Below are 27962 nucleotides of genomic sequence, written 5' to 3' on the forward strand. Positions count from 1 at the left end.
TGACAATATGAACCACTATTTTGACTAGATTGCAATACATGTTCTTATTTTTCTTTATATTTCTGTATTTTTTTTTCTTTTACCCCTTATTTTTTGCCCTTTATCCCGCTTTTGTGAATAGTTGTGGCATGAATTCATTAACTACTGACCCGAGACTTTTTATTAGTGTCTGAGAGAGAAAAGAGAAAAAAGGTAAAGAATTGAGAGAGATATAATTATCGATTCTTTAGAATTCTTATGAGAAAATTACTCTAAGAATATATAAGATTTAAATAGAGGTGAATATATAACATTAGCTAAAGGGCTTATATGGTCAATGAAGATTTATTAAATACTTATAAGTAGTCCAAATTTTAAGAAATACTCATATGATTAAAGAAAATCTTTGAAAATACACACATGTGATAATTTTTTAAAATATGTTCAAGTGATCAAATAATGTATCTTAAAGGACCAATTTGATAAAAATGCTCATAGTTTTATGGAAAAAAAAGTTAAAAGTCAAATTAAGAGGAATATGGAAAGAGATAAAGAATAATTGAGTTGGTGGGGCCAGTTCAATTTTTTAAAACAAAAAGAAAACAAAGTTAATAATATTGGATGGAAAATGTTGGATGGAAAATGTAACCATAGTAGATATGAGGTCCTTAGTAGATCAAAAAAATTGTTGAAGTCCTTGTTGGAAAAAACTCTCATACTTTAAGTCCTTACTAGGTAGTTAACTCGAAAATACTAAAGGATAAAGGTTTAAGTAGTAGTTGGATCTAAAAATTATGTTTTTTGTTGAGCCTATAGTGAGACAAGGAGTAATTATAGGCCGTTATATGTGGGATTTAATCAGAAATTTAAGGTTATATATGTTTTTTTTTTTGACGGGGAGGTTATATATGTTACTTAAGCCTTTTATTAGCTAATAGGTTATATATGGAGTAATGGAAATGCATATAAGTTAATGTTCAAATCACGCGTTATGTAACATTTTCATATTTTACAATCTACTACTATTGTCTTAACCACTACTATTGTCTTTTTTTTATAGCAATATCACTAAATAAATATGGTCAACTTATAAATCTTTTAATGGAGAAGAGGAGCTAGATGTCAAATTGTTGGTCACCAAATAATGTTAAGATAAGAATATTATATTTACATAATTTTGAATTAAGGTTATCAATTTTATTTCATAAAGGCTTAGATGTGTTCAATCATCTGAGTTCTTTAAACAATATGACATGCATTAACATTGTTATTAATTTGGTCAATGCACTAGAGTAAAGATTTTCAAAAATGGAGACATTAAAGGGAGAAGGGTTGGCAAAACCTAAACCAGAACTCCAAAGTTCAACACATATAAACATAAGTAGACATACCAACCCAACCAAACACCAAAGAATGGGGTCTAATGTTGCAAATATTTGGTACCTTGGTCAATACACTAGAGTAAAATTTGGAGGGGAAGAAGTGAAAAAGGAGCAATGATTCCTTCCCATATCCAAACAAATAGTAGAAAACAATTCAATAAAACCAATTGCATTTTGCATTCATTCCTAGATCATCAACATTTACAAGACATCTATCATATGAATTATGATACAACCTTGCTACAGAGTACTACTTCCGAAAGCCACATGCCACAAAATTGGGGAAGTATGATAGTGAAATTCATCCCATGGTCCACAAATCTAGGCAGGAGGCGTTAATCCGAAACCTTTCTTGTGCATACATCATTTCCAAAATCAAAGCACCGCAGCAGCCGATTGGATAGCAGAACCCGGACAGCTCAGCAACTTCACAGAGGAATTCTATCAAAGTCCTTTCCTACTCCTGCTACTTGGACTAGCAGGAGCAGGACTTCTTATATTTTTCGATTCCCCAAAACTTTGAGCACGAACAGGACTGCCTCGATACCCATCAACTCGAAGAGGAGATCCCATAGTTCCCTCACTTCCTCTGGAGGCCTCGGCCTCCAAGATTTTTGCTTCTTCAGTCAACATCCCTAACTTCATGACCAGAGCTTCACATTTAGTAAAATGAGCAAGAGAGAGTAATAGATGGCTGAGGGAGGGGGGGAGGCTGGAGGAAGATTACCCGAAGTTCATTTTCTCGTAGACGATCTTCAAGAGCCTCTATAGCAGGAGTCAGACTGCAATATTTAGAATTCAATTATTATAGCTGTTGTATCCCTACTTCCCTAGTAAAGTAAAGTTTTCTAGATCAGTTCACTAACCAGTACTCCATCAACTTGCACATTGAAGCCTGATATGTTGATGTATGATGAATGAAAGTAAGTGGATGCACCTTGCCATCTCTGAACAGAGGTTATAATTCAACAAAAAAATATTAGATAGTGGGTGGGTGGGAAGGAGATGTTGAAAAGTACAACGGCTTAGGAAATCACATTGGAGGGTGTATAGGATAAACAAAGAGTACATCTGGGAATCAGCAGGTTACCTGATATTCTGGGATATGGCTTGGTTATAAGCAGCCTTCTCCTCTTCATATAGCACACGCTGCAAATCCGTAAAGGAGGCCAAAGGTGAATCGAGCTCGAAAAGGGACGATGCAGGAAGAACATAGAGAGGGATTTCTTTACGGATATATTCTGCACCACTGCCAAAAAAGTGTAAAGACATAACTTTAAAAGAATATCTTACACCAATATACAAATCTCTGTGATTCAAACACATTCACATAAAGATTGCAATTGCTTCCAAGTTCCAACTAAAAAAAGTAACATATATTGCTAAGTTTCTCTCTCCCGCCTTATTTTCCCATCCCACCTAAAGCATCGTAAGGACATAAAATTGCAAGTACTCCTTCCAGTCTCCAACCCCAATATTCAAATCTTTTTTTCCTCTCAGCTTTGCAGAAACTTAAGAACCACGTACACCTTCTATCCTACAAGAATTAATCAGTTTTCTGTTCTTGATAATCCCAAAAGTTTGTCAAAGTCTTAGATGAGTGTTAAAGACCACTTTTACCTTTACAGCAACATAGAGCAGGATAAGCAATGACGTTCCCTTAAAAGTTTCTCTTGACAATAAAATGGCAAGTTTTACAAACTGCAGAGTGTGCTTAATCTCAATATACTCAGGTAGAAACAGGATATATTAATACTAGTACAACAAGCCAGAGCACACAAATCACTGGCTAAAGTATAGCATGATCTAGTACTTGGACAAACAAGGTTCTATATTTATTTATGTCGACATCTAAATCTCCATATTAGACTTTAATCAGCATTACCTAATTTACTAACATCAAATGGTACTTCAAACACTTGAGTTGCTTACACAATGCACACCCTAACCTATCAACTACTGATTGCTGCAAAGGGCTTGGAATCGCCATCACATTTCTCAATCTCAGACTCTTCAACACAGGCATCTCATAAACACATCTACTTGTTACCTCCTCTTCCTCCCTCTCCCAGTCTCCGACCAACATAAGTCACACTTCACCTTGCCCCATCTTCAATAACTTGCCAGGGTTTGAGATAGTTGCTCAGTAAAAAATTCTGAGAAATATTACTTGCACTCACTAATAGTTTCTGCCAAAAGCCAGGATAATCTAGGATGCTTAAACAACACCATACCATACGATGCCCAATTCCACAGCCCGTAAAGAGGATCACGCCTGAGCCAGGTAAGGGGCGTATGGTCAGAAGAACATGGATGAATCCTTAAAGAGTTGAACAGAAAATTGACACATTAGCCTTACCCCAAAAAGGCTGTTCCAGAGAGACCCTCAACTGAAAGGGAATAATTTAGCCAAACAATTCACAGCATACAAGCCAAAGAAGCTAATGAAGCTACTGCATTGGAAAAATGATGCTTTGTCTATGATGCCAGCACAGTGTAGATTGTAGAATCAACATTTCGGAAAAAAAGAGAAGGAACAATCAAAAAAAGGGAAAATACGTACTCATTTATACCTCATCTCCAAATGAGAGCGGTGCATTGCTTCCTGTATACCATCAGACATATCCATAGGATCAATGTCACCAAAAGCATTACCAGCATTGTCGGGGTGAAACTTTCCCTCTATTATTATATCACTCCCCTGAAAGTTGGCATCCACATGAGTACAGAAGCCGCGGAAGTATCAAGAACTTTTAACTTGGAATATAGATAGGCAATCATGAATTGGTTGAGTGGTCTTCCTTTTGAGTTTTCTTTTTATCTTATTCTGATTCCAAACAAAAATCACCACGCAAAAACCATACATTATCGATTGCGATAGAAGTTATAAAAATCTGAAGCTAGCTTGAGAGATCATATATATGATATATTACTGAACTTTCTATTCATATTTTAGGTTCTGAAATACTTGAGAGAATGCCAAGAAAAACATGAGAAACGGCTTGAACAAGGGATGTTGATGGAACGTTGATTAAGCAATACAGAGACAGAATATAATCTCAAAAGGCTAATTTGATCTCCCAGAAAACAAGATGAAGGAATAAATTTCTTGAGCAGTGACCATTCAGAAGGAGAGAGAAATACACTATATTTTGATCCACCAGAAGGTTTTAGACATTGAAGATATTTTAGTAACTCTATGGAAATGCAAGCACAAACATCAGAATAAAGTGCCACTTCTCAAGATATACAAGTTTCAACTGAAAAAATCATTTATCCAGGATAATATAATGCATGAGATTCCAGGTTAAAATATTCCTCAGACACAGAGAAACGGCTGACATGCAGTATGATAAGATACATGTTATATTAAGTTTCTAAAACCCTTCTTCTAGATAAGTTTCTCAAGTAACATTCACTCACCAACCCGTACAAATCAATTTCCTACTCAAGTTCATACACTATGCTTCTTTTGCCAATCTGCCAAATTCCTTTCTTTCCTTAGGTGGTCCCACTATATGACATTTCATAGAAGTCACAAATTCTGTCACAGTGAAAACTAACCATTTCTATAAGTCTAGACATGGCAAACTAAGTACTATTTCCTCCTTTCTCTCATAGTTGGAAACACTTCCTATTTTCGGGTCTTTTAGTTGCAACATTACCTATTTTGGTACTCACCTCCCCCCTCTCGCTCTCTTCTCTCTTCTCTCTCATACTCTCTCTCCCCTTCCCCTCCCTCCCTCTCCTCTCTCTCTCCTCTCTCATACTCTCTCTCTCTCCCTTCCCCCCTCCCTCCCTCTCTCTCTCCCTCTCTCTCACATGGATCCCCTTTTTAATATCTCTCTCTCTCTCCCTATCACATGGATCCCCTTCTTTATTTCTCTCTCTTCACCTTAATTAATGTGCCTCCCCGCCCTAGTGGTGCAACTAAAACAGAGCACAGGAAGTTTACTTTAGCTCATTCCATGTGTAACAGGTTTTCCAGATACATATCATATAAAACACTGATAACAATATTATTCCATTAAACATATGACGAGACAAAAGACTTGGAAATATTAAATGCAGAAGAGGTGGAGAGGATAAATTTCCTGCAAGTTGATTGACTTAACAAGAGATCCCAATTAGAGAGGAACTTACACATAATTACTAATTACTAAAGAAGCATCTCACTGATTACCCAATACATTATGATATTCAAGCAAGCATACAGCAAAAAAAAAAAAAAAAAAAAAAAAAAAAATTAAAGAGTGCATAACATTATTATACACCCTTTATACTATCAGATTTGCAAACATGTTAAAACAATTTACTTTACACTTTCATATTCCTTCATGCTAGGAAAAGTTTACAAGGAGATCCTTTCAGTATCAAGGATCATTTCCATCAAAAGGAAGGTCTGTAAATAGATAACAGAAAAAACATGTTTCCAATCATCAAAACTAAGGTTACTGAATACCTGCATGTAAAAGAAGAGCTTCAGGTTTAAGAAGATAGGCTACAAGGAAAAAGAGCAAGTGTGTATCAATAATAGAACCTACCGTTTTGTAAATATACCCACTCTAACCCACTGGAAACTGTAGATGTGGTAAGTATGATGGGTTAGTTTCTAAGGTGAGGCCGATAGGTGATGGGATTGTTTTAAGGTCAGGTTGGAACCTAGCAGGCAAGGGTGAGGGTAAAGTACTATGTAAATCATAGGGCTTTTAAAACAAAATAAAAAACATGCGAAACATAAAGTGGCATGATTTCAATCGAAATCTAGGCGTGAAGATAACAAAGAAAACACAGGTTTCATCTGTTGCACACTCATACTTAGCCACTCGCCGATGAAGGAAAAGTCACAGATCAATAAGCCGGTTCTCACCAAAATCTCACAACTACCGAATACCAATGCAAGATTCCAGAGACCTATCTATCAATGATTGAGCACACACAAGAACATAACTACAGCAAACTTGTAGTCAACAGGTACATGATGACAGATAATGAATCTATGCAAGCATCCACTAAAAAAAAAAGTGCAAAGACCAGCACAAATGATGCTTAAACATCCATTATAACAACAGCTGCACAAGATTATTATTGAAACTTGCAAATCATTCACTGAGGCCTGAGCCACTAAGGTTGAATGAGCAAATCCAACTTCATGTCTAACCTTAACTACAGCAGTTTTTGAATCGCCCGTGTCTTGCTCAGGTTTTTCACCCTTTCCAGAACCCAATCTCGATGCATCATCAGAACTCAAAGATGATTCAACATCTATGATGTTATTTTTATGTACAGGAGATAGAGTGACAGGTCTTGACATGTAGCTCTGTTTCCCATCCAAGGACTGGAAGGCAATGACTTGAATTTTTCCAACCTACATATTTGACCAACGAAATTTAAAAGCTCTCCAGCATAAGGGGGAAAAATAAGTTCTAATTTTCGCAAATTTGACACAAACCTTGAAGGCATCTTCATTAAAACATGAAAATATGAGCCCGATAAATCCTGAATCTAGAAGCTGATACATTGCCTGAGTACGCACATCTGCAGAGGGAAGTCAATCGCAATTAAGGGGAGAGAGGCAACAACACATGGCATCCAATTTTAAGGTACAAAAAACTTCAGCTTAGATTTTTCACATAGGACTAAACAACTGCAACTTGCTATATAAATCAATTATATTATACTTATTATGTACATATGTTTGGGTGAATGTGTGTCTGATGTGGCATGCTGTCTTCCAAAATATTATATGTGACCAAACAATTGCAATCATTTCATCCACCCAAACATGAAGTTGTAATAAGCAAGTCCTTACTGTCAAAAGACCCTGATAAACAATTGTATAGCATCCAATATCCCCAATCCAGAGCAAACCTAAAAATATACTCGACTATAAGTGAGAAAAACAGAAAAATAAAAAGATAACATTTCTCTGCTAGAAAAAGAGACAAGAAAGGACTCTCAACTACTGCTCAAGTATTAGTTTTGATCTCCCAGACCCTTTTAAGACAGAATTTACACCAGGAGCAGTGTCGTTTTCTTTTGCTTCAAACTGAAAAAGTCAAACCAAGTTACATTATTGGCTAGTTGTTTAAATTTCAGCAAGGTTCCAAAACCTGATGGTACTGAAGCAAAAGAGAGCAAAAGTGAAACAACAATACTTAATTAGGAATGAAGTCTGGACTCCGGACTTAGCCAACAAACTTTGCCATACACACTGCTCACATTGGATTCCGTGTGACCTCTACTGCTCAAGTATCCACCAAACAAGATCTAATAACTTTTCAATATCTCAAACGCAACTATTTCTAACATTTGATTCCAGGCACATAATTCTTTGCAAAATGTGGATTTGGCTTGGATTTTTGCAAATATCACGATGTGGATAGTTTGATTTCATGAGTATAATCCTTTTTCCCCTTTCTAAGAGCTCAAACTCTTCAAGATCACTACCATCTTTCACCCAGATAAAGACCTTAAAGGTCCTCATCAATAACACAAGTTCACAGCATATGTCATATTAGAAGTAAAGAAAAATAAAAGAAGAAGAGCACAAACTCTTCTTCTTCCCACTCACAAGGTCTTCTGTTTCTATTCTTCGTACTTTCTGAGACTAACAGTCTTGCATCCAGCAGTGTTCATAATCTTTCTATACTTTTGTAGGCCAAAAATGCAGGCAAAAAGCATCCACAGAGGCATTTTTATCATATATGGCCAAGTGTTAGATATTGTAGTCTTGCATTAACTATGCAGTATGCACGCTACAAGTGAAACATGACGTAACAACTTTGCATAAAAAATTCACGGAATGATTCTAGTTGGCCTGTAAAGAGTATATTCACTCTCATTTCTGAAAGTATGACATCAAAAACCACATCCAGGTACTATAAATAACATTGGTTTTAAACTTCAATTATTTTACATGCCTTTAGAAGACAGGGCTTCTTCACACTATCTCATTGGCAACAATAGAACTATATACTGGAGCAAAACGTAAACATAGAAGTCATAGCAGTTGCAATTCCTACTTACCAACATGGGATGGAAGGACAGTTATATGAGGATGAGAATGATACCATCCAATCACTCTTGTTCTTCTTCCAGTTGAAGCGCTCATTCTGTGCTAATTAGTTAATTACACAAACCATCCAACTTTTTTCCACATGTATTTCCAAAAGGTGTAACTTCAAGGTTCAGACATGTGTACATGATTACCCAGGTAATTTAACACTCCTCCTAAAGCAACATATCACTGGGGTATAAACAGTACCTCAAATTGCCTAGTTGACAGCATCATGGAATAATCTACTTCTAGTTACTTCTAGTTACTTCTGTTACTTCCTATAACCAGAAATTATTGAATTTAGGAATATATAATTGCCAGCACTAACCAAAGCCACAATTACTAGGTTAAAATTATATCGTATTCATGCACTAATTTCTCTTTTATTTACCACTCATTACTCGTGCCATCTAGGATAACTTGCACAGTATATTATAGCCCATTCAAAAAAAGTTCGTCAGACATATACAAACAAAAACAAAGGATATATCTGCCAAAGCTGAAGCCGCAGCCAACTGTTCAGGATTGGTCTCCACTCTGTCCTTTCTCCTATCTGACCGCGTCTGGGGTGATGCACCCCATATCAAAGCAGTCGAATTTCCATTTCTTGAGCACTGAATTTGTTAAGTTACCACCACGACATCACTATAGTGAAATACTAACAGGGAAATAAAAGACAGGAACTACACCACAGGGAATCTTTTGCCACCACTCTCATTTTGAAGCACGAGCAATGTCCCGTCTTACTGATGAAATAAAAAGGCCCCAGATACCCAACGTCCAAACCTATGTTGCACGAAAATTTCATGGAAGTCGCGTGAAACAAATCGTTTCCACATTCTTGAAACCTCAAGGTAACTTCTTCAGGGGCAGAATGTCCTTATAAACACCTGTTTCCGGCTTCCCGTGTCCATGTCTCGTTTCCGTGCAACATAGTACCCTACTAACTCATACCCAAAATTTCAGTGTATGAAACCCCAAATCCAATACCCAATTATCAGCATTTTAAAGATACAACACCAAAATAACCTCTCTTTTTTTTTATCTCCCCAACAAAATCTACAGTTTTCAGCATTTTCCTCAAATGAAAAACATATAAGCAAATCAAATTAAAACAAGCATAACCCTTGATGCAAATATAAATAGATTCAACCCAAAGTTTGTAGTAAATAAAGATGATAAACTTAATTAATCAAATTGGAACTTAAACTACGCCTTAAAAGGCTTAAAATTAACAGTATATAACACACCCATAAACCAAATCTTGATGAAATTGCAAAAGTCAAAGAGTATGAAAACAAAACCTCAATGTCTCCGAGAAGAAGACCCATGATCTCTTCTGTCTCGGTAGAAAAAGCGTGGGTGACGCAGGTTAACCACACCTCTTCCGACATTTTTACGCTTGTTAGTGACATTTTTCTCAATCTTTCTCTCTGATAAATTGATGCTTTCTCCTTCACTATGTAATATGTATGCACTTCTCAGGAGATTTAATGGGAATTTTTTCAGGTCAAGTTAAATCGTGTTTGAGTTGTTAAGGAAGTGGGATTTTGGCCGTTTGGGGATTTGTTGGTAAATGGAACCATTGTTGAGGTTGCCCAAAAAAAATCACGACTTAATATTTGACCTGTCTACGAGATTTATAGCAATTTTATTTAAAAATTTCTTATGATATTATGATATAAGGTCTCGTAGATATGATGAATTGACAAAAGTTGTTAAAATATTATAAAAATAATTGTTGAAGTCGCGAAAAAATCATAACTTAATTTACAAGGTTTGTACATTTTCAAGATGAATTAACAGTTTGTTGCACATAATAACTCCTCCTCTCTCCTTTTTCTCTCTTATCCCTCCTCTTCCACAAAACCCTAAAAATTTCAACCTAGGGGCTATCGTCATCTTTTTGGGCAGTGGTAAGCCCATTCTCGTTTTATTACTAGTTTTTTATGTTTATGTTTCTAATAAACTTTGGTTTATCTCTAATGCAGAGTTTTTCTACTCATATATTGGGTTATGTCTACCTATACATTGGATTTTATCTCTCTCCATGTGAGAGTTTATAGAATTTGTTTTTGGATTTTTGTGTAATTCAAGATGTTGATCGAAATTTGTGCGGAGTTGCAAGACTTGCAACAGATGTTAATACTTCGTTTACAATCATTTGAATTGAATCTGATTATACTTCAAAACTACAAAAGATCGACATAACCCCTTGCAGAAGGCTGCATCAGACAACGATGTGAATATGAGGGTTTCCAGAAGTGTTAGATCTACTCAATGATCTGGTTTTATCATATTAGAATTGTATTTATTTCATTTTGATATGAATTTGTTTAGTTTTGAATCCTATTGTATATGTCGTATGACTTTGATTCAATGAATTAATGTTAATTTAAAAAAAAAAAAAATCTCGCGAGATAGCGTAAGAAAATAATCATATGATTGTACAAACGGATCAAAAACAGTCATATACTCCCTCCGTTTTTTTTTAGATGTAACATATTGACTTTGGGCACTATTCATCCAATACACTTTGACCACTAATTGTTATGTATACATAAGAAAAAATATAGTCATGTGGGATCTTGTTTGATTCGTCACGGTATACACTTTCCAAATATATATTTTTTATAATTTTTACTTTTATACAATTGGAGATATTATCGATCAAAGTTGTGCCTCGGCAAATGTGAAAAGTCCAATGTTACATCATAAAAAAAACGGAGGGAGTATAAATATAATGTACGTGTGTGGGTGTAAGATTGACCTGCGAATGAACATCGAGTTCAATAGGATGAATATGAAGTCAAATTAAAACAACGTTTTAAATTTTGAATAATGGGACACAAGTTAAATATTCTTAATTTTTTTTAGAAGTTTATTTCCAAACAATGATATGTTTATCGAATAATTAACATTTTGTTCAACCAAAATTTATAAAAAAAAAGTAACATTTTGAAACAATAGGGTTCAAATTTAATGTTCTTCTAGTTCTTCATAAATATCGTTTCAAAATAATATTTTGTTCATCAAATACAACGTTATATTTTACCAAAAAAACTCAATTTTAATTTTGTATAATGGGGTTCAAATTTATTGCTCACAACAAAAAAAAATAACGAGCTATTTTCATTTTGTTGCTACACTTTATATTTACGCCATAAACACTTCGCTTTCACTCTCCTCACTTCCTCCCTCACATCATCGTCTTCTTTCCTCAAGTTTCTCCTAGCGTGTGTATAATATTATTGTGCTTTATGGTTATTATTCTTCAATGTTGTGTGATTTCTTATCCTTGGATCTTGCTATGCTATTGGTGCTCTTTTGGATCCATATATTTCACAAATATAATTAAAGGGATTTGAGAAGGCTTTGGAGCGTTTATAATCCTCATTATAGTTTTTCATTAACTTCCTAAATCTATAAAAGAAAATAAGTCATGTTTTATCCGGTTCAATATACGTGAAACTTTAAAGCTAAGAGATAATTTAACAACTCTAAAGAGGATAGGTATGAATTGGCATGTAAGGCTTTTTAGTGAATGATTTTATGGGTTATACTGGTTTTCAAGCAATTTGAGAAAAGCATAAAGGTGTTAAAATCCAATATTGATAAATTTACTTTTAGTTTAATAAGAAAGTCAACATGATGAATGACGTAGATATAACTTTTAGAATAAACGATCTATATATTTTTTAAGTTACTAGCCTTATATGCACGTTATGCGTGCAAAATTATATATTATTTAATTACTTTTAGTAATAATTTCCATCAATTTTTTTTTTATAAAAATCAGAAAAAGGGAATTGTAATTGCTAGTGTTGTGTTTTTTGTTTGTGAATGATGAAGAAAATGTTACAGTGTAATTTATTTTGGGGAGTTAGAGATAAAATAGGGATTTTATTTTGCTTTTTTTTTTCTCTAAATATGGTTGTTACTCTTTTCCCTTTTCTTAATTTTTAGTTTCCTCCATACGTTGTCTTATATAAAAGAGATTACAGTGGCTACAATAATTGTAACATTTTTCTCGCAAGATTTAAGTATGAAGTATTGGTGTACATTGCTTTAAACTCATATTCAGTGTTTGGTAAGAGCCCCCTACTCATTTTCAATTTGATGGTGATTCAAATTATGAAGAAAATCACACGTTCAATGAAACATTACACTACAAGCCTTGACTATATTTTTTAAAATATGGTTGATATTACGAGAATATACATTGAGACAACCCAACAACATCTTATACAATTATATTTGCTCTTAAATATTAGTCTATCGATAAGGTTAAGATGGTTTATGTGAAAATTCAAAAGTATAACTAAAAGAACTAAATAAAAAATAGAAGGGGTATAAATGAAGGTATAATTATAAAATTACACTAATTAACCGCACGATCTTACACCCCCTAAACATATAATTAGCACGAATATTTATATTTTACATATATAACAAGTTTTTTTTACCGGTATATAACAAGTTGTTAGGCATAACTTAATTTGGCATGTATTATAACAACAAAAAAGTCTCAATTGCATAATATATGTACGCAAAACTATTCACAGAGTTCACTATATTTTATTATCGTATGTGTTTTTAAATAAAACACCATAAATAAACTATTGATTCTTTCCATTCCCCCTTCCATAATCTTCTTTCTCTTCTCTGTTCCAATGACTGCTACCTACTATATTTTTACGCATAACTTCGTAACATGGCATGCATAAGGCTAGTAAAACACTGCTAAAATTAAGTATTAGGTTATAGAAGTATTCTATCCGTTTTACATATAGTTGTTACACTTATACTTTTCACGTGGGCTTTGCTAAACAACGCCCTAAAATTTCCTACTAATGCCCTAAATACAATATTTTTATACCGTATTTATACCCTTACATTTCTTTTCTCTCTCCTCCCCCTTGACTCAAAACCAGTTTCTATCCTCTATTAAGGACCCAAAACCACCGCATTTCATTTGCTAAACCACTAGCTTCAATTTCCCTTAATTACTATTGTAAGGGTGTTGTGTAAATATATTCCACACCACCGCATTTAATTAAGGGAAGAGCACCATATCCTTACACATGCTGCTGTGTAAATATATGCTCCACCGGTGCTGTGTTCTTCTCTCTTCCATTTTTTGTTCATTTTAATTTTTTTTTTATGGTGGAGCGCCTGTCAAGGACGCCTCCACCGGTGGTGGGGCGTCTTTGGTGGGCGCCCCATTTTTTTCTGATTTTTTTTTTTTAAAAAAATAATAGGTAGGCGTCCACCATGGACGCCCCACCATCGGTGGAGGTGCAGTGGTGGAGCGCCTGCCATGGACGCCTACCTATATATATATATTTTTTTTTAAAATTCAGAAAAGAAATAAAACAGAGGAGAGGAGGGTGTGGGGCTGCGGCGGTGGTGTTGTGTCGGTGGTGGTGCAGTGGTGTGGCGGCAGAAATGCGGCAGCGGTGGTGCGCAGTGGTGGTGAGGTTTGTCAACTTGTTTTTTTTTTTTTTTTTTTCTTTTTTTTATTTATGAGAGGTGGTAGTGTTGGTGGTGGTGGAGGGGCATGAGTGTGATGGTGGTATGGAAGAAGAAGGGGAAGTGAGGAAAGAGGAGAAAATGAAAAAAAGAAATGAAAAATACAGTATTTTATACAAATACAGGGCGTTAACAGGAAAATTTAGGGCGTGATTTAGCAAACCAATTTTCGCGTATATCAATGCAAAACTTAATAAATTTTTTAAGAAACCTAACGCTGTGATACCATGCTACATCTGGCAAAACTCCTCAATGAGAATGACGAGTCTAATTACCATTAATTAATATTTATATTTATACATCATAGGATAGTCGTACTTTGGAAACATATCCAAATTAGAATTCTAACAACAAAATAAATCCTAACTACAAAATAAATTAGAAGTATATTATTATTATATCGGATATAGAGAAAAAAGGAAGAAGAAAAAAGAAAAATAAAAGAGAAGAAAACACATAGAAAAGAAAGAAGTTTGTAACCCTAAATAAAAGAGAAGAAAACACATAGAAAATTCCAATATGTAGAATTTGCTGAGATTACAAGAGAAATTTCATCTCTCTACAGATTGCAGATCACAGATCAGTAGATCACAGATTTCATTCCAATTCTAGATTCTATCTAAAAACTTCGATTTCGAATTTCGTATTTTCCAGCATCAATTCAAGTTACTTCTCGAGGAAAGAAATTGAAGACAATTCCAAATAATTGAAGGTTTGTTTAGAACTAATTATACTAAATATTATCAGTTTTAACATTCAAATTTTGTATTTGAGTAAGATTTTTATTTAAATTTATTCACTAGCATGCGATGCGAGCTCAAATAAACAAAAATCCAGATTTTGGGGATTTAGTAATTGATACGCAACTGTTTTGATGTTAACTGGGTTGATTAATGGTAGTGGTATTGCTTTTTATTGTTTCGGTTTTTGGATTCGGACTGGTGCTTGATTATGATGGAGTAACAAATTAGTAGTAGTAGTAGATGGTATGGTAGTTGTTACTATGGTAGTGCCACTAATGCTTGCCTGTTGCTAATGTTAGTTGTCGAAACGCGGGACGAAAGTGTTAGTTGGTATTGTGTCATGTGTGATCTGATGAATTGGATGATTTGATGAATTGCTATGTATTTGAGTGCTTATAGTGCTTTTTAACATTACCCTCAGGGAGGTTGTGTCAGTCTGCTCAGCATGAACCTGCAGCAAGCTGTACAACCCAGATCTTCGGCGAATGGTTTTAATAATCGGCGTAGAGTTGAAAAAGAGAACAGTAATAGGATGGAGATAAAATCACAGCCTGGAAAATCAAACCCTGATAGAGGGACAAGTGCAGGTGAAGATCTGTAATATGGATGTGTTACTGATTTTGTATGTATATCCTAATAGTTTTGCTTTTGATGAAGATTTTGCAGGTGGTGGCAGAAGTGGAGGGTCTGAGAGTCCTTCGCGTGATCGGCTTGTGTATTTGACAACTTGTCTTATTGGACACCAAGTGGAAGTCCAGGTTAAAAGTGGGGCTGTATACAATGGAATTTTCCATGCGACAAATGCTGATAAAGATTTTGGTATGTTTAGTAGATGAGAATCATTTAGACATTTTATCATATGCCTTCTTTTTGACCTTTGCTTTGGTTTTGCAGGAGTTGTCTTGAAAATGGCTCGCTTGATAAAGGAAGTTCCTCTTAGGGGGCAAAAGGTTACTTCTGATTTTGTTATCAAGGCTCCATCAAAAACTCTTATTATACCAGCTCATGACCTTGTGCAAGTTGTGGCTAAGGTATTCTTCCTCGCCCTTCCTTTGTTTTTAGATATTCATGTAAAATGCATAATTGAAGTCTAGTTACGTTTTTCTTATGAATATTATGTTTATGCCTTTGCTGTGTTTATATTAGCCTGATATGTTTGTCAAGTATGATGTCTTGTGAAAACAGACAGAATATATGATTCTCGCTATCTTCATGATTTTATTGCAGGAAGTGCCTGTTACAAGGGATGGATTCTCAAATGAGCTCCGAGGTGAAAGTAAGCAGGACATAATGTTGGACTCTTACATATCTCATTCTCGTCATGTTGAGGCAGGAAGAGAGCTTGAGCCCTGGATGCCCGATAAGGATGATCCACTGTGCCCTGAGTTGGAACACGTTTTTGATTCACCTTGGACCAGGTTGTTATAATTACTATCGCCTTGAAAGCTTTTCTTGATTCTGGTTTCCTGGTTACTTTTTTGTTAAGTGCACCGTTCAAGTCTCTCGATTAAAATTTCAAATTTTATCCCCCCCCCCCCTTTTTAGCTTATGCTTTGTTGGTGACATAATAAATTTTGTCTGCATCCAGTAGGAGCTGGGACCAGTTCAAGGTTAATGAGACATTATTTGGTGTGAAAAGCACATTCAATGAGGAACTTTATACAACGAAACTTGAGAGGGGCCCTCGCACAAGGGAATTAGAGGAGAAAGCTATGAGAATAGCAAGGGAAATAGAGGGTGAGGAAACTCAGGATCTTCATCTAGCAGAGGTGAGATTGCACTGAATAGTGTTCTAGTCTTCTGATTTTCGAAATAGTCAATTTTGTTTATCTTGGCGATTTGGGCCCTAAATTCAGGAGCGTGGTGTAAATCCTTATGACGACTTTGATATTGATGAAGAAACAAAGTATTCCTCAGTTTTTAGGGGTGTTGATGATAGTGGGTGTGCGGACGAGGATATATTGTTAAATTCACGTGATGCGGAGACATTTGGAGATTCCACTTCGCCTGCTTTTGGCAGATCCTTTGCTGATGTCACTAGTGGGAAAAGTGGCAAAGGCTTGGAAGGAGGTAGAATGCCATCTCGATCATCAATGAAGGTAAACTTTTTATAGTAATTTAACTGGATGTTGAGACCAATAAGGCAGTAATAGTGTAAAAACTTTGAAGTTTTGATTCTCTGCCAGCCAAGTACCTTATGTAATATGATCATGTAGTTATAGGGCAACAATGTACTTGACTTGAAAACTAATAACTTACTTTGACAGTAATATTACTGTGAAACATAGAGTTTACTCTCTGATGGCTTCCTTTGGAAATATGTAAATGGTAAAGCATGTGGTATATGTAGTACAACTTTTTGCGTTTTTAGTGCTGTTTCAGGTTTCTTTATCATTTTATTTTGTAGTTCTATGTAGCTGAGGTATTGCTAGAACATCCCAAATGATGGCAATCAAATAGTTCAACAATTTGATACACTTGATTGTTATTTTAAAATGAGTCTATATTCTTACATGCATATTGCTACATTATCTTATAATACTGGCTTGTATAAACTTCAATAAATTTCCTTTTTTCCAGTGTAGTATACTGTTTGATAATATGACAGTGTAGGTCTTAAACATAACACTATAACAGTAAGCAGCCAATAAATAAAAAATAAACAAGTGCTATAGGTCTTAAGCAATGCCTTCCAAGCATATGTGTACAGGCTTTTCTATCACATTTCATTTGAAAGCAGAGATCCTGAAGGGAAGCCACAAAACCCACTATGCTCTACTAAAGCGTGTTGCAACTTTGTGAGAATCTGGCATTGTGCTCTACTCTTATGCTCCAGAAAATTGTGGATTTGCCTCATAAGAATGTCTCTTTCCCCTTAAATCTTGATACATGCTGTAGGAAGTGTTTATTTTGTGGACACTAATATTTTGCCATCATTTAAGAGCCATCTTTTAGACCCAACAAACCTTAAGTGCAATCAAGGATTACATGTGTTTGAGCCAATGCCGGAGAAGAGTCAGATGTTCTAGAAAAGTAATGCTACCTCATTCTAACTCTATCATGTAGATGACATTATCTGCTTCACTTTACCCTTATAAGCTATGAACAGCAAATGGCATTATAAATTGTGAAAGGAGTTCTATGTTTTCTTTTGCATCATTGGCTCTGTTTGGCATTACTAGCTGAAAATAAACTGAAACTGATAAGTTAACTGAAATTGATAAGATAATGCTGAAACTGATAAGGTGCTGAAACTGATAAGGTAACTGATTAGTTTAATTGTTTGGCAAAATTAGTTGATTAAGTTGATAAATTATTTTAGCAAAATTAGTTGTTGTCAAAATTTTGGAAAGATTTTCCAAAATTTCAGTCACCTGATTGTGAAAAGCTAAATTTTTTAACTTATCATTTAAGTCATTTTAGCCACCTGAAATTTTATTTTAGGTGCTCCCCAAACACTGCTAATCATTTTAGCACCTAAAATATGTTAGCACCTTATCATTTAAGGTAGCTAAAATGCTTCCCCAAACAGAGCCATTAATAGAAGACTTTTACCTGGTGCTTTGCCTAATCGTGCCATATTTATTTTGATAAGAGTTATGAAAAACTATATAGGCTTTTAAGGATCTCTAGAAAACACTTCTGCACATTTTTCTCTTATGTAGCAAAACTTCTATGCAATTTGTGATTGGTTATGGACATAATAAAATCTTCATAATGTGTCAATGATATGATATAGTTTGATTGTTGTTTTCTTGAGATTCGAAGGAGTAGCGTAAGTGTTATATGTCTGAGTTGACCTTGTGCATTTGTGTCATAGTGTTTGTGCTTGATTACCGAAATCATCAACTACCTTTTATTTCTAAACAAGAAACAATAAATCCTCTACCTCCATTCCCATATGTTAAGTGCTATATGCTTTTGCAAATCTACTTTTTTCATATCCTTTTCAATATCTTCCACCCAAGTCATCTTTGGGCACCGTGGACTTATATATTTTTTTCAATTTTGAAACTCTGCATTGCCTTTCGGACAACGTCTCACATGCCCACTGGGATAACCTTGCAATTAAAACAACTATGGCAATCTGTTAGCTGCCCTCCTTGCTATAGAGGAAATGTGGCTGTGTTAGAAAGCTCCACTTCAAAAGGTCACTAAATATGTATCCTGCTTCTCAAACTATGTGCTAACTAAGGGTGCTAACGAGCTGAGCCAAGACGAGCCTGGCTAGGCTAGTCTTGGCTCGAGTAGGGGAAGGATCGAGCTTGAGCTCGAAAATCTAGGCTCGGCTCGAGCTCGAAACAAGAAAAAATCGGCTTGGCTCGAGAAAGTTAAACTATCCGACTCGAAAAAAGCTCGAGAATAGTATTACCCATACACCTACTGCATACTAAGCAAAGATGAACAATGTCCAAACTAATTTACTAGTCTTATTAAAATCCTCACCACATGAGACATGAATGAAGAAAAACATAAAAAGAAAAAGAGAAAAAAGGGGAGGGGAAAGTCAGATTAAGGATGAAAAAATGATAAATAAAAATAAAAAAGGAAGGCAGGAAGTCATCAACCATTATCACATTTACATCAAGCAAAAAAACAATCCAAGAGACTAATTGCTGAGTGAAACTAACAAAGTGCAAAGGAGGGGAAATTGACAGTGTTACACTGTTAACCATCTTCACATCAAGAACCCATCCCCCACTGTCTTCCACGAACCTGCTACTCGCCGCCATGAATCGTGCTGCTCGCCGGCCATGAACCCCGCTTGCCACCACGAACCCACTGCTCGTTGGATGCAGGGGACCAGGTGTGCGAATTGTTGTTTAGGGATTTAGGGTTGAAGCCGTGTAACTTTAAATGAATTCCCTTGAAGGGCTTTCTCCTTCCCTCTCATTAGGTATTTCTCATTTGGTTTGTATATTTTTGAGCTTAGAAGTTGGGCCTTATGTTGTTTCCCATTAGTTATTTCTCATTTGGTTTGTATATTTTAAGTCGACCGGAAAGGTTAGGCTTTATGTTCTTTAGTGGAGTAATACTAATGCCCAAGTTGGATTAAAATCATTACATGCATAAAATAGTAATTTAAAAATGGTTTTTCTAACCTATGCACCTAGTGCAAAGGTTAAGGCTCATCTATTAAACAAATTAATTAACTAAAATAGAATATCCTCCCTGTGTAAGTAATTACAGGCCTCTATTGTGACCATTACCATGTTGATGTTTGGGAACTGATGTCCTTGAGGGGTCAATATTTCTATGGTGTGTGCAGGACGAATTATACTCTACCCAGATTAATACCAGCCAGGATTTCTTCCGGTGTGGTCCTTTGGCATCTGATCATAGTGCCAAAGTCGTTGATAGATTTGAAGATGACAACAGGTCTTCTTTCTCTTGATAGATAAAGTTATTGAATTGATATTTGCTTAACTTGTGTCTTTGGCATAAGTAAGCATGTTGTAGTACTGAACTTTCATCCTTTCATCTCTGAAATCTTTTGTATATCATGGTCTTAAATTAGGATTCAAGAAAACCATGCTGATGATCAAGGAGGAAAAACTTTTGTTAAGGAGACTGTAAGAGCACATATGATGAGTTTTCTTGTCTACTGTTTTAATTTCGTAGTTTGCTGCCATGAAGTCAACTTATCTTGTAATATTGCCTTGTTTCCTGTTCTTATTTGCTCTTGGTTTCCATTACGCAGTTAAATGAGGAGGTGCACGCAGCAAAAACCAATGTTGAATCAGGTATATGCTTGTGTTTTGGTTGATATTTGTGCTTTGTCCTGTGTAAGTAATTTCAGGCCTATATTGTGATTGTTAATTTTTTTTTATTGTGATGATTTTGGCTGCAATTCCTTTTTTAAAGAGGAAGCCAGGCTTAAAGGAAAGAAAGAATAAAACTGGGATGCATTAGTGCTCTTCATCGGCAATTTGCATATTGCTTGTGACTCTCTTTTTTTGTTTTTTCTAAAAATCGTATTCTACACTGTAATTTTTGTGTACTTGACATCTCTGTGTAGCTTCATTGGTATTAAATGTAATATCTATGACGTGTAGGCCTGGTGCGCGCAAGTTTAGTTCTCTGGCAAAAAGGAGTAGATTGGAATTATCTTAATGTGATTGGTTGGCATAATGGTTTCCCTATAGTATATTTTTATATATTCAGAATTAATATTAACTGTGCAAACTTGGATGTATGCTCCTTTTCTCTTTATTGTGCAATATCTGAGTGTCCTTGAGGTACCTAATTCACTACTTTTTTTTTTCTGGATATCCTGTTACCAAGAGTGGCTATACCGCTATATGAGTTTCTGGATCATTAAGTCTGTTATATGGGACTATAAATGTTAGAAAGATCTGTTGAGTTGAAAACTATAACAGTGGAATAGTGCGTACATGGTCCAAAAGTTGGAGGCAGCTTTTTTGAGGAGGGGAAGTGTATTCCGGGACGGAAGGGCTTTAATGTTTAGTGGTTTGAAATGGATGAGAAAAAGAACTAATTTAGAAAAAGAACTTATTAAATTCTAGAGTTCTTCTGTTGAGTGATGGCTAGAATCTTGTCCTGCTTATCCCCCCTAATCAAGGGGGGTGAATGATGTTAAAAGAGGATGAAGTTTATTTTCTTGAGATATCATCTAGATGTAGTTTGTTTTGATAGAATCATGAAATGCAAGGTTATGGTACTTCATACCAAGTGCCAAAAAGGGAGAAGCAATTTAGATGGTCAAAGGTGTTGGGACAAGAAATAAAGTGTCACTTCAAGCCCTTTTGCTTGTTTATGACCTATAGATGTTTGACCGTTTTCAAATTCTAATCTCCGGAAAATCTGGTGACTCTGGATTTGATGGTATCAGTATGAACATTTGATTTGGATTATATTGAAAAATCAGGGCACTTATTGGGCAATGGGCCCAGCGATATCCCATCTTTTATTTATGGCTGCTATGGGGTATTAGTGTATTATTAATTACTGTGTGAGGTGATGCCGTGATGTAGTATAAAGATGTTTGGAATCCTGAAGCTACAGGAAAGCTTGGATTTTTTGATGCTTTGAGGAAGTCTACTTATCCTTTCATCTCTGAGTATAAGCATGTTTGTGGTTCACATTCAATATGTGAGTATGTAACAGATGATTCAGACTCCAAAGTATACTTAACATTGTATTGATGAAAACTATATAAATTTTTGCTAGATTCAGCACAAAATATACTTTCATATGAAATCTGTTAAGTGTTAATACCTTGAATTAGTATATTTTTTATGAACTTTGTGGTCAACAAATGAAAGTTCTGCCTTGAAATGCTAAAATGTCTAGTATCCGGAAATGGCGATGTGGGTCTTTGGTATGCCTTATAAATATCAAAACTATCGTAAATGTTCGGAGGATGAGATAGGATGCATAGTGTTTGAGTGAAAGCACCAATAGAAGCCTGAGTATTTACAAAATACCGTCTCAATTCACCCTATTTCATCGGATCCGAGATGTGATATGGTTCCGAAGGATGAACCAGATATGGACACTTCCGATAAGATTTCATTCTTGAACAAAAACGATTTTTTTATATACTTATTTCATCTATTCCATGACCGAAACAGGGGGGGGGGGATACACATTACACCACGATTTTGAGTCCGAAGAGAAATTTCAAGAAATGGAAGATCTATTCACTCTATCAATAACCGAGGCGGATCTGGTGTATCATAAGGGATTGCCTTTTTATTGATTCCTGCTGATTGGATTCAAATTGTACATGATGTTTCAGGGACATATGGGTTTCAAAAATGTGGTATATAGGTAAGGTTTATTGATCTAGACCATTACCTTATCGGAACCCCGGAGGGTCTTATAACATTAAGACCCTTACCCTTTCCCACTGGGTATAGCAGGTCTCTGAAATGGATCCTTCACTTATGATTTTTTAATATTATAATCCACATTGAAGCTAAAGCACAAGTTACATAGGCAAGACCCTACAATTATTTGGGTGGTAGCCTTATTTAACTACATCCAACTCTTTAAATAGTTTTGTACACATTGAGAGTGGGCTGGTGAAGCTGCCTTGGCCAATTTGGTGAGACTAGAGAATGAGAGAAAGGGAGAAAGAGAGGGAAACAAGGTGAGGTTTGATTTAGGTAATACCTATATAGCAACAATCTTGTTTATGCTGTGCGTAGGGACAAGGGTAAGGTTTTCCCCTCTAATATAAACTTAATTGAAACAGTTAGACCCAATTTTGTAAGTATGTGGTTTAAATTGCCGGTGTGATCTATCTTCTTCCATTGGTTGGGGGTATAACATAGAGCAGTTGTTTTTCTTTGCCTTTCTATTTGCATTACTGTGTACCTCCTTCCAGATGCTCCTGTTGAGCATCTTGTAGTAGGCAACATGGATTTACTTGAAGTTTTCCAAGCTCACAATGTTTGTATGACGTAGTTGAGGTGTCACCCTTTCATACGGAGATTGCAAACTTTCGGCACATGCAAACATGCAATTTTGGTGTGGAAGGGTATAAATTATTAGCCTTCTATTAGCTTATAAGCTGTTGAACTTGTTTCCGTCAGAGTCTCTTGGGTAGGCTGGTATATCAAGCTAGTTTATGCATGAAATGCTTGTTGCATCTTAATGTGATCTGCTCTTGGGGGGATTAGAATTCTTTGTCATACTATCAGTTTTTGTCATATCTATGTTATTTCTTCTTCAAAACTATTGTTCCTTCAGCCAGATCTGTTTATGCTGTTAGATTTCCTCTTGGAGATTTTGAGTTTTGATTAGGGATTGTCTAATTTTAGATCTCACTCAGTTGATGTGAATTTATGTAGATTTACAATCATCAGTGGATACTAAAAGAAGTGGCTCTGAGAAGGTTGGTGTATCTGTAACAACAGACACAAAAATTCAAGAGAAAACCAGTTCTGGTGAGCATTTAGAAGATAGGTCTGGCAAAGTGCATCTGGTTACAGATCCCATGAATTCTCGTGGACGACCAGGCAGTTCTACGTCATCCACATCAGAAACCAGAGCTGCTAGCACAGCTTCAAGTGCTCCTGCTTTATCACCTAGTTCATCTATGGGATCATTGTCTTCAGAAAAATCGACATTGAATCCCAATGCAAAGGTTGGTGTTGCAGTTGTTTTCTTCATTTTCATTAGACATTTTTGGATGCATGCCCTATAATTTTTTCATGCTTGCATAAGTATGCTTTTCGAGTGGATTGAATTTCTATGACCCATGTATCTACTCTGCTTTATATTTGACAATATTTGCTGTGATGCTTTTGAAGTTCTGTTAACTTGTTTGTTTCGTTTTGCAGGAATTCAGACTTAATCCAAATGCAAAAAGTTTTGTTCCAACACAAAGTCCTTTAAGGCCTCCTTCTCCTGTTAATGATGCTTCATTTTATTTTCCTACCACTATGCCCACAGTGCCTCATATGCATGGCATGCCCGTTGGTATTGGGGTGAGTAGTTAACTTTACATGTCGAATAGGGCAATATTTTGTGAGTCATGCAGTTTTAAATGGTTCTTTTCTTATTGTCTCTGAATATAGGGTACTCCCCCCCCACCCCCCCCCTCCCTCTCATTTGTTCACACCTTCAAATCTGCTATATCCTCTTGTAGGTTTTCCTCTGAATTAGGATAAAGTTTCTGTTTGAGTTTATTCTAATTTCCTCAAGTAAAATTTTCTCCCAAGTTTTTCCCTCACTAACAAGCAAGCATACTGTTGAGATCTCTGACTTCCTTTTACTAAGAGAATGTGCTATAAGCTGCTGAACTGCCGTAATATCATATTATCAATCAAAGATATCTGAAGCTGATTGAACTTGTAGTTTCTGGCGATATTGGGTGATACCTTCCCCTTCCCCCCTCCCCTGAAGAATAAAGGAGGTGGACTGAGAAAGCGGTTCAACAGTTGAACTTTTTGGTTTGCTATTTTTTTTGGATAGTCTGCAGACTGCAAGTATTGAAAGTAGACCAAATGGGAATGGTGAATGTAGAACGGGCACTTGAATCAATTCGTGACCTTATTTGCACTTGGAAATATAGCTGCAAATTTTTTTGGTTCCTTTTAATAAATGTATCACATCTATGAGTGAAAAAAAAATACTTTGAGATGGAACCTTTTTCTTTTTGTTTGCTTGCTTGTTTTTGTGTGTGTGTGTTAGGGGAGGGGGGGGGGGGTGAAGGGAGTTGCCTTCCTCCACTATGATTAAACCGTGGTTAGTGGTTAGTCTAGAGAGGGAGACTGAATCAACTTGACGGTAGCTAGCTTATAGATTGATTTATCCATTCTGGCTATTGAAAAAGGATACGATACATCAAAAAGATGTTGGATCTTGACCCAGCCTTCAGCTTGCTTGGGAAAGAATGCCTGCCCTTGTAAGAAATCCATCTCTTGCAGTCTTTGGTCTTTGCTTCTGTTCTGCCTACTGCACCAGTGGGATAATGTAGTGTGTGGTGTTGTATTGGGAATGACTGATGTGAAACTCAAAGTAATAACTAATATGTTTAGTGATATGCATCTCTGCTGGTTTTCAGAGTGATTATATTGTGACATTACTTAAACTTTTGCAGCATGGATTAGGAAGACTGTCTGTTCCTAAGTAATGGGATAAATTGATAAAGGGTCTTTCTAAGGAATTGAAATACTATTGTTATCCTATATGATTATGAATATATTTTTGCTTAATGCTATAAATTAAGGGGGTGTTTGGTTGTTATAGGATAAAGGTAATGGAATCAAGAAAGGGGTTGAGGGGGAAAGGAAAGCAAAACCCTTAGATTGAAAGTGATGTTTGGTTGGTAAATGTCATTCCTATTTCTTCCTCCTCTTACCATCTTCCACCATAGTACCACCACCACCACCACCACCACCACCACCACCACCACCACATCTGACCCCTGAAACGCGGCCGCCTCTCCATACCCCCGAAATGCCGCCGCGTCGTGTCGATCTCCTCCCCTTCCATGCAAGTCGCATCTCCCCTCCCCTTCCCTGCTCGTCGATTTCCCCTCCATCCTCCTTGCACGTCGCATCTCTACTTCCCCTGCCCATCGCATCTCTCCCTCCCCTTCCCTGCCCGTCGACTTCTCACCTTGTTTTCTAGAGTTCGTGCCGTGAGTGATGGTTTTGGCGATGGCTGGTGGCTTGATTGAGGGTGCGAGGGGAGGTATCACGTCTGCTTGCGGTAGCCGGGTCGGGTTGCGGTGCCGGATGAGAGGTTGCGGTTGTGGTTGGGTGGTGGTTGGGTTAAGTGGTGGTTGGGTGGTCAAGGAGATGGTCAAGATTGAGTCAAAGAAAGGGTAAGTGAAACCCTAGGGGGGTGGGGGTGTGAAAATAGAGGACTTTGGGGGTAAGGGGAGGGTAAAGGGTATCATTAAAGTGTGCAAACAAACAAGGGAATCAGGTTATTTGATTCTCTTACGCTTTCCACAAGACCCCCCAACCAAACGCCCCTTAATTTCTTTCTGAATTTATTTGTCAAGGGTATTAATATTATGAGAAAAAGCTTTAGCTTAACTGGCTAAATTTGGGAAAATGTTGTACTACAGAAATGTAGCCTTACTTTTAGGATGGAACCAGTATTTTTTACACATGAACTTCATTTTAAATGGTGACCTGGGGAGATCTTTACCTCTGTACTTCGAGAATATACTTGGTGGTGTGTCTGGATTTTGTTTTTCCAGATACAGGGAAATAAAAATTGTTGCATTCACCATCTATGCCAAAAGCATTCATAGCTCTCATTGTATCAGTGTCAGTGTCGGAATGACAAGAGCAACCTAGGGATATATTGATTCCTTCAGCCGTGAATTAGTATGTACTTTCAGGTGCAATGAGTTTCAATGCTTTTCCCTTTATCTAAACATTGGTCTTTTTGGGTATTTTAATAGGTTGGACCATCCTTTGTCGGGCCACAGCCAATGCTTTATAATCCTCAGGCTGCAGCCATGCAATCACCACAAGCATATTTTCCCTCAAATGCCCCACAGGTGAGCTTTGTATCTGCTAAACTAAGAACAATGCTAAATTTGGAGTCTGATGAATTGCTAATTTCCCCTAATAACTATTTGCAGTATGGACAACAGATGATTGTCGGTCATCCTAGGCCAGTCATGTACATGCAAGGCTACCCTGGGGTAAGTTAGGCTTCATCTATTAAATAAACATATCTTGCAGTGTAAAAGAAAGATTTCTTCCTATTAACCCTCCACACGGCCACCACCATCTTTTCCCACTGCCTTCAGCAGGGAGTGATGAAGTGCCAGAGTGTGATTCCGATTTTTTTTCCTTAAATTTTGCTGATGTATGTTTTCTACAGGAAATGCAATACAAGGGGCGGGAGTATTAGACAAACTTTTGAGGCCAGCTGCATCTCAGCGGCATTACATTGTTTACAACAAATAACAACGAACGATCCAAGGAGAAATTTTCATATATGCTTCTCATGTACCAATTCTCCAGTGGAGACGGGGTTGTTGGCAGAAAATATTGTGCTTCTGGTGGTCATACTGATCATGCCTTGTATCTCTGTGTTCTATTAAACATATACCCCTTCTAGACTGCTTGTTCTCAGATTTCCTTGATCATAGTTTTTTTAGGACCAATTTAGTATAATCACAGTGTTCTTTCCCAACACTCTTCTCAGATTTCCTTCATCTTTAACCTGTTTATTTAATGCTAATTTAGAAATAGTTAGGAACGTTACGCTGTGTGGATTTTTCTGTTTCTGCTCAAGTTATTTGCTCGAGTACTAATTTCTTAGGACCTGTCAAACATGATTGTGTCCCAAATTAGACAAGTTATACTTTGGGTGATTTTCAATTTCCCTGTCTTGTTGAAAAGTACTCCCTCCGTTTCTTTTTAATCTACACACTTTCTTTTTTAATCCGTTTCTTTTTAATTTACACACTGTTGCTTTTTCTATATTTGATAACATATCACATCTACTTTCTCCTCTTTTTCCACCCATGTCATTCACTTTTTAATATCTTAACCCAATCTTTTGTCAATCTTTTGTTTCTCTCTCACACTTTTCAGTTTCTCTTTTCACCTTTTCAGTTTCTCTCTCATACTTTTGTACTTTTTCCTTGGTTCTCTCCCAAAGTGAACTGAGTAAATTAATATGGAACGGAGGGAGTATATAATTAATGGTGATAATTTGCACATGATAGTTCAATTACGCACTAGGAATAGATAACAAAATAAATAGTTGATATGCTAAGTTAGAATCTAATTATTGTTAATGTTTATCTTAATCGGAAAA

The 27962-nt window shown here is 36.2% G+C and overlaps 2 protein-coding genes across 6 annotated transcripts; one reads left to right on the plus strand and one right to left on the minus strand.

Annotated features, from left to right (window-relative positions):
• Positions 1–1514: 1514 nt before the first annotated feature.
• LOC104904591 (uncharacterized) lies at positions 1515–10029 on the minus strand. The gene is made up of 10 exons (XM_057391730.1): positions 9726–10029; positions 8909–9035; positions 8391–8477; positions 6814–6899; positions 6523–6729; positions 3935–4062; positions 2452–2610; positions 2228–2308; positions 2089–2143; positions 1515–2000 (listed from the first exon to the last, which is right to left on the minus strand). Exons 1-10 carry the CDS (start codon positions 9834–9836, stop codon positions 1806–1808), a joined length of 1236 nt encoding a protein of 411 aa, XP_057247713.1. The 5' UTR covers positions 9837–10029; the 3' UTR covers positions 1515–1805.
• Positions 10030–14351: 4322 nt separating this feature from the next.
• On the plus strand, positions 14352–27403 carry LOC104904592 (polyadenylate-binding protein-interacting protein 4). Of its 5 annotated transcripts, none has more exons than XM_048636971.2 (15): positions 14352–14665; positions 15118–15283; positions 15363–15515; positions 15591–15727; positions 15924–16114; positions 16285–16465; positions 16553–16795; positions 19966–20075; positions 20212–20269; positions 20398–20440; positions 23516–23811; positions 24008–24154; positions 26590–26688; positions 26773–26835; positions 27018–27403. In XM_048636971.2, the coding sequence occupies exons 2-15, from the start codon at positions 15142–15144 to the stop codon at positions 27045–27047; spliced, it is 1893 nt and encodes a 630-aa protein (XP_048492928.1). In that variant the 5' UTR covers positions 14352–14665; positions 15118–15141; the 3' UTR covers positions 27048–27403. The 5 variants fall into 5 exon arrangements, with proteins under 5 accessions (XP_048492928.1, XP_048492926.1, XP_010691184.1 ...); XM_048636969.2 differs by having other exon boundaries at positions 14353–14665; positions 15354–15515; XM_010692882.4 differs by having other exon boundaries at positions 14353–14665; positions 15354–15515; positions 20215–20269.
• Positions 27404–27962: the final 559 nt, after the last annotated feature.

Source organism: Beta vulgaris, chromosome 9, assembly GCF_026745355.1.
Source record: "Beta vulgaris subsp. vulgaris cultivar EL10 chromosome 9, EL10.2, whole genome shotgun sequence".
In the NCBI taxonomy this organism is placed as follows: Eukaryota; Viridiplantae; Streptophyta; class Magnoliopsida; order Caryophyllales; family Amaranthaceae; genus Beta; species Beta vulgaris.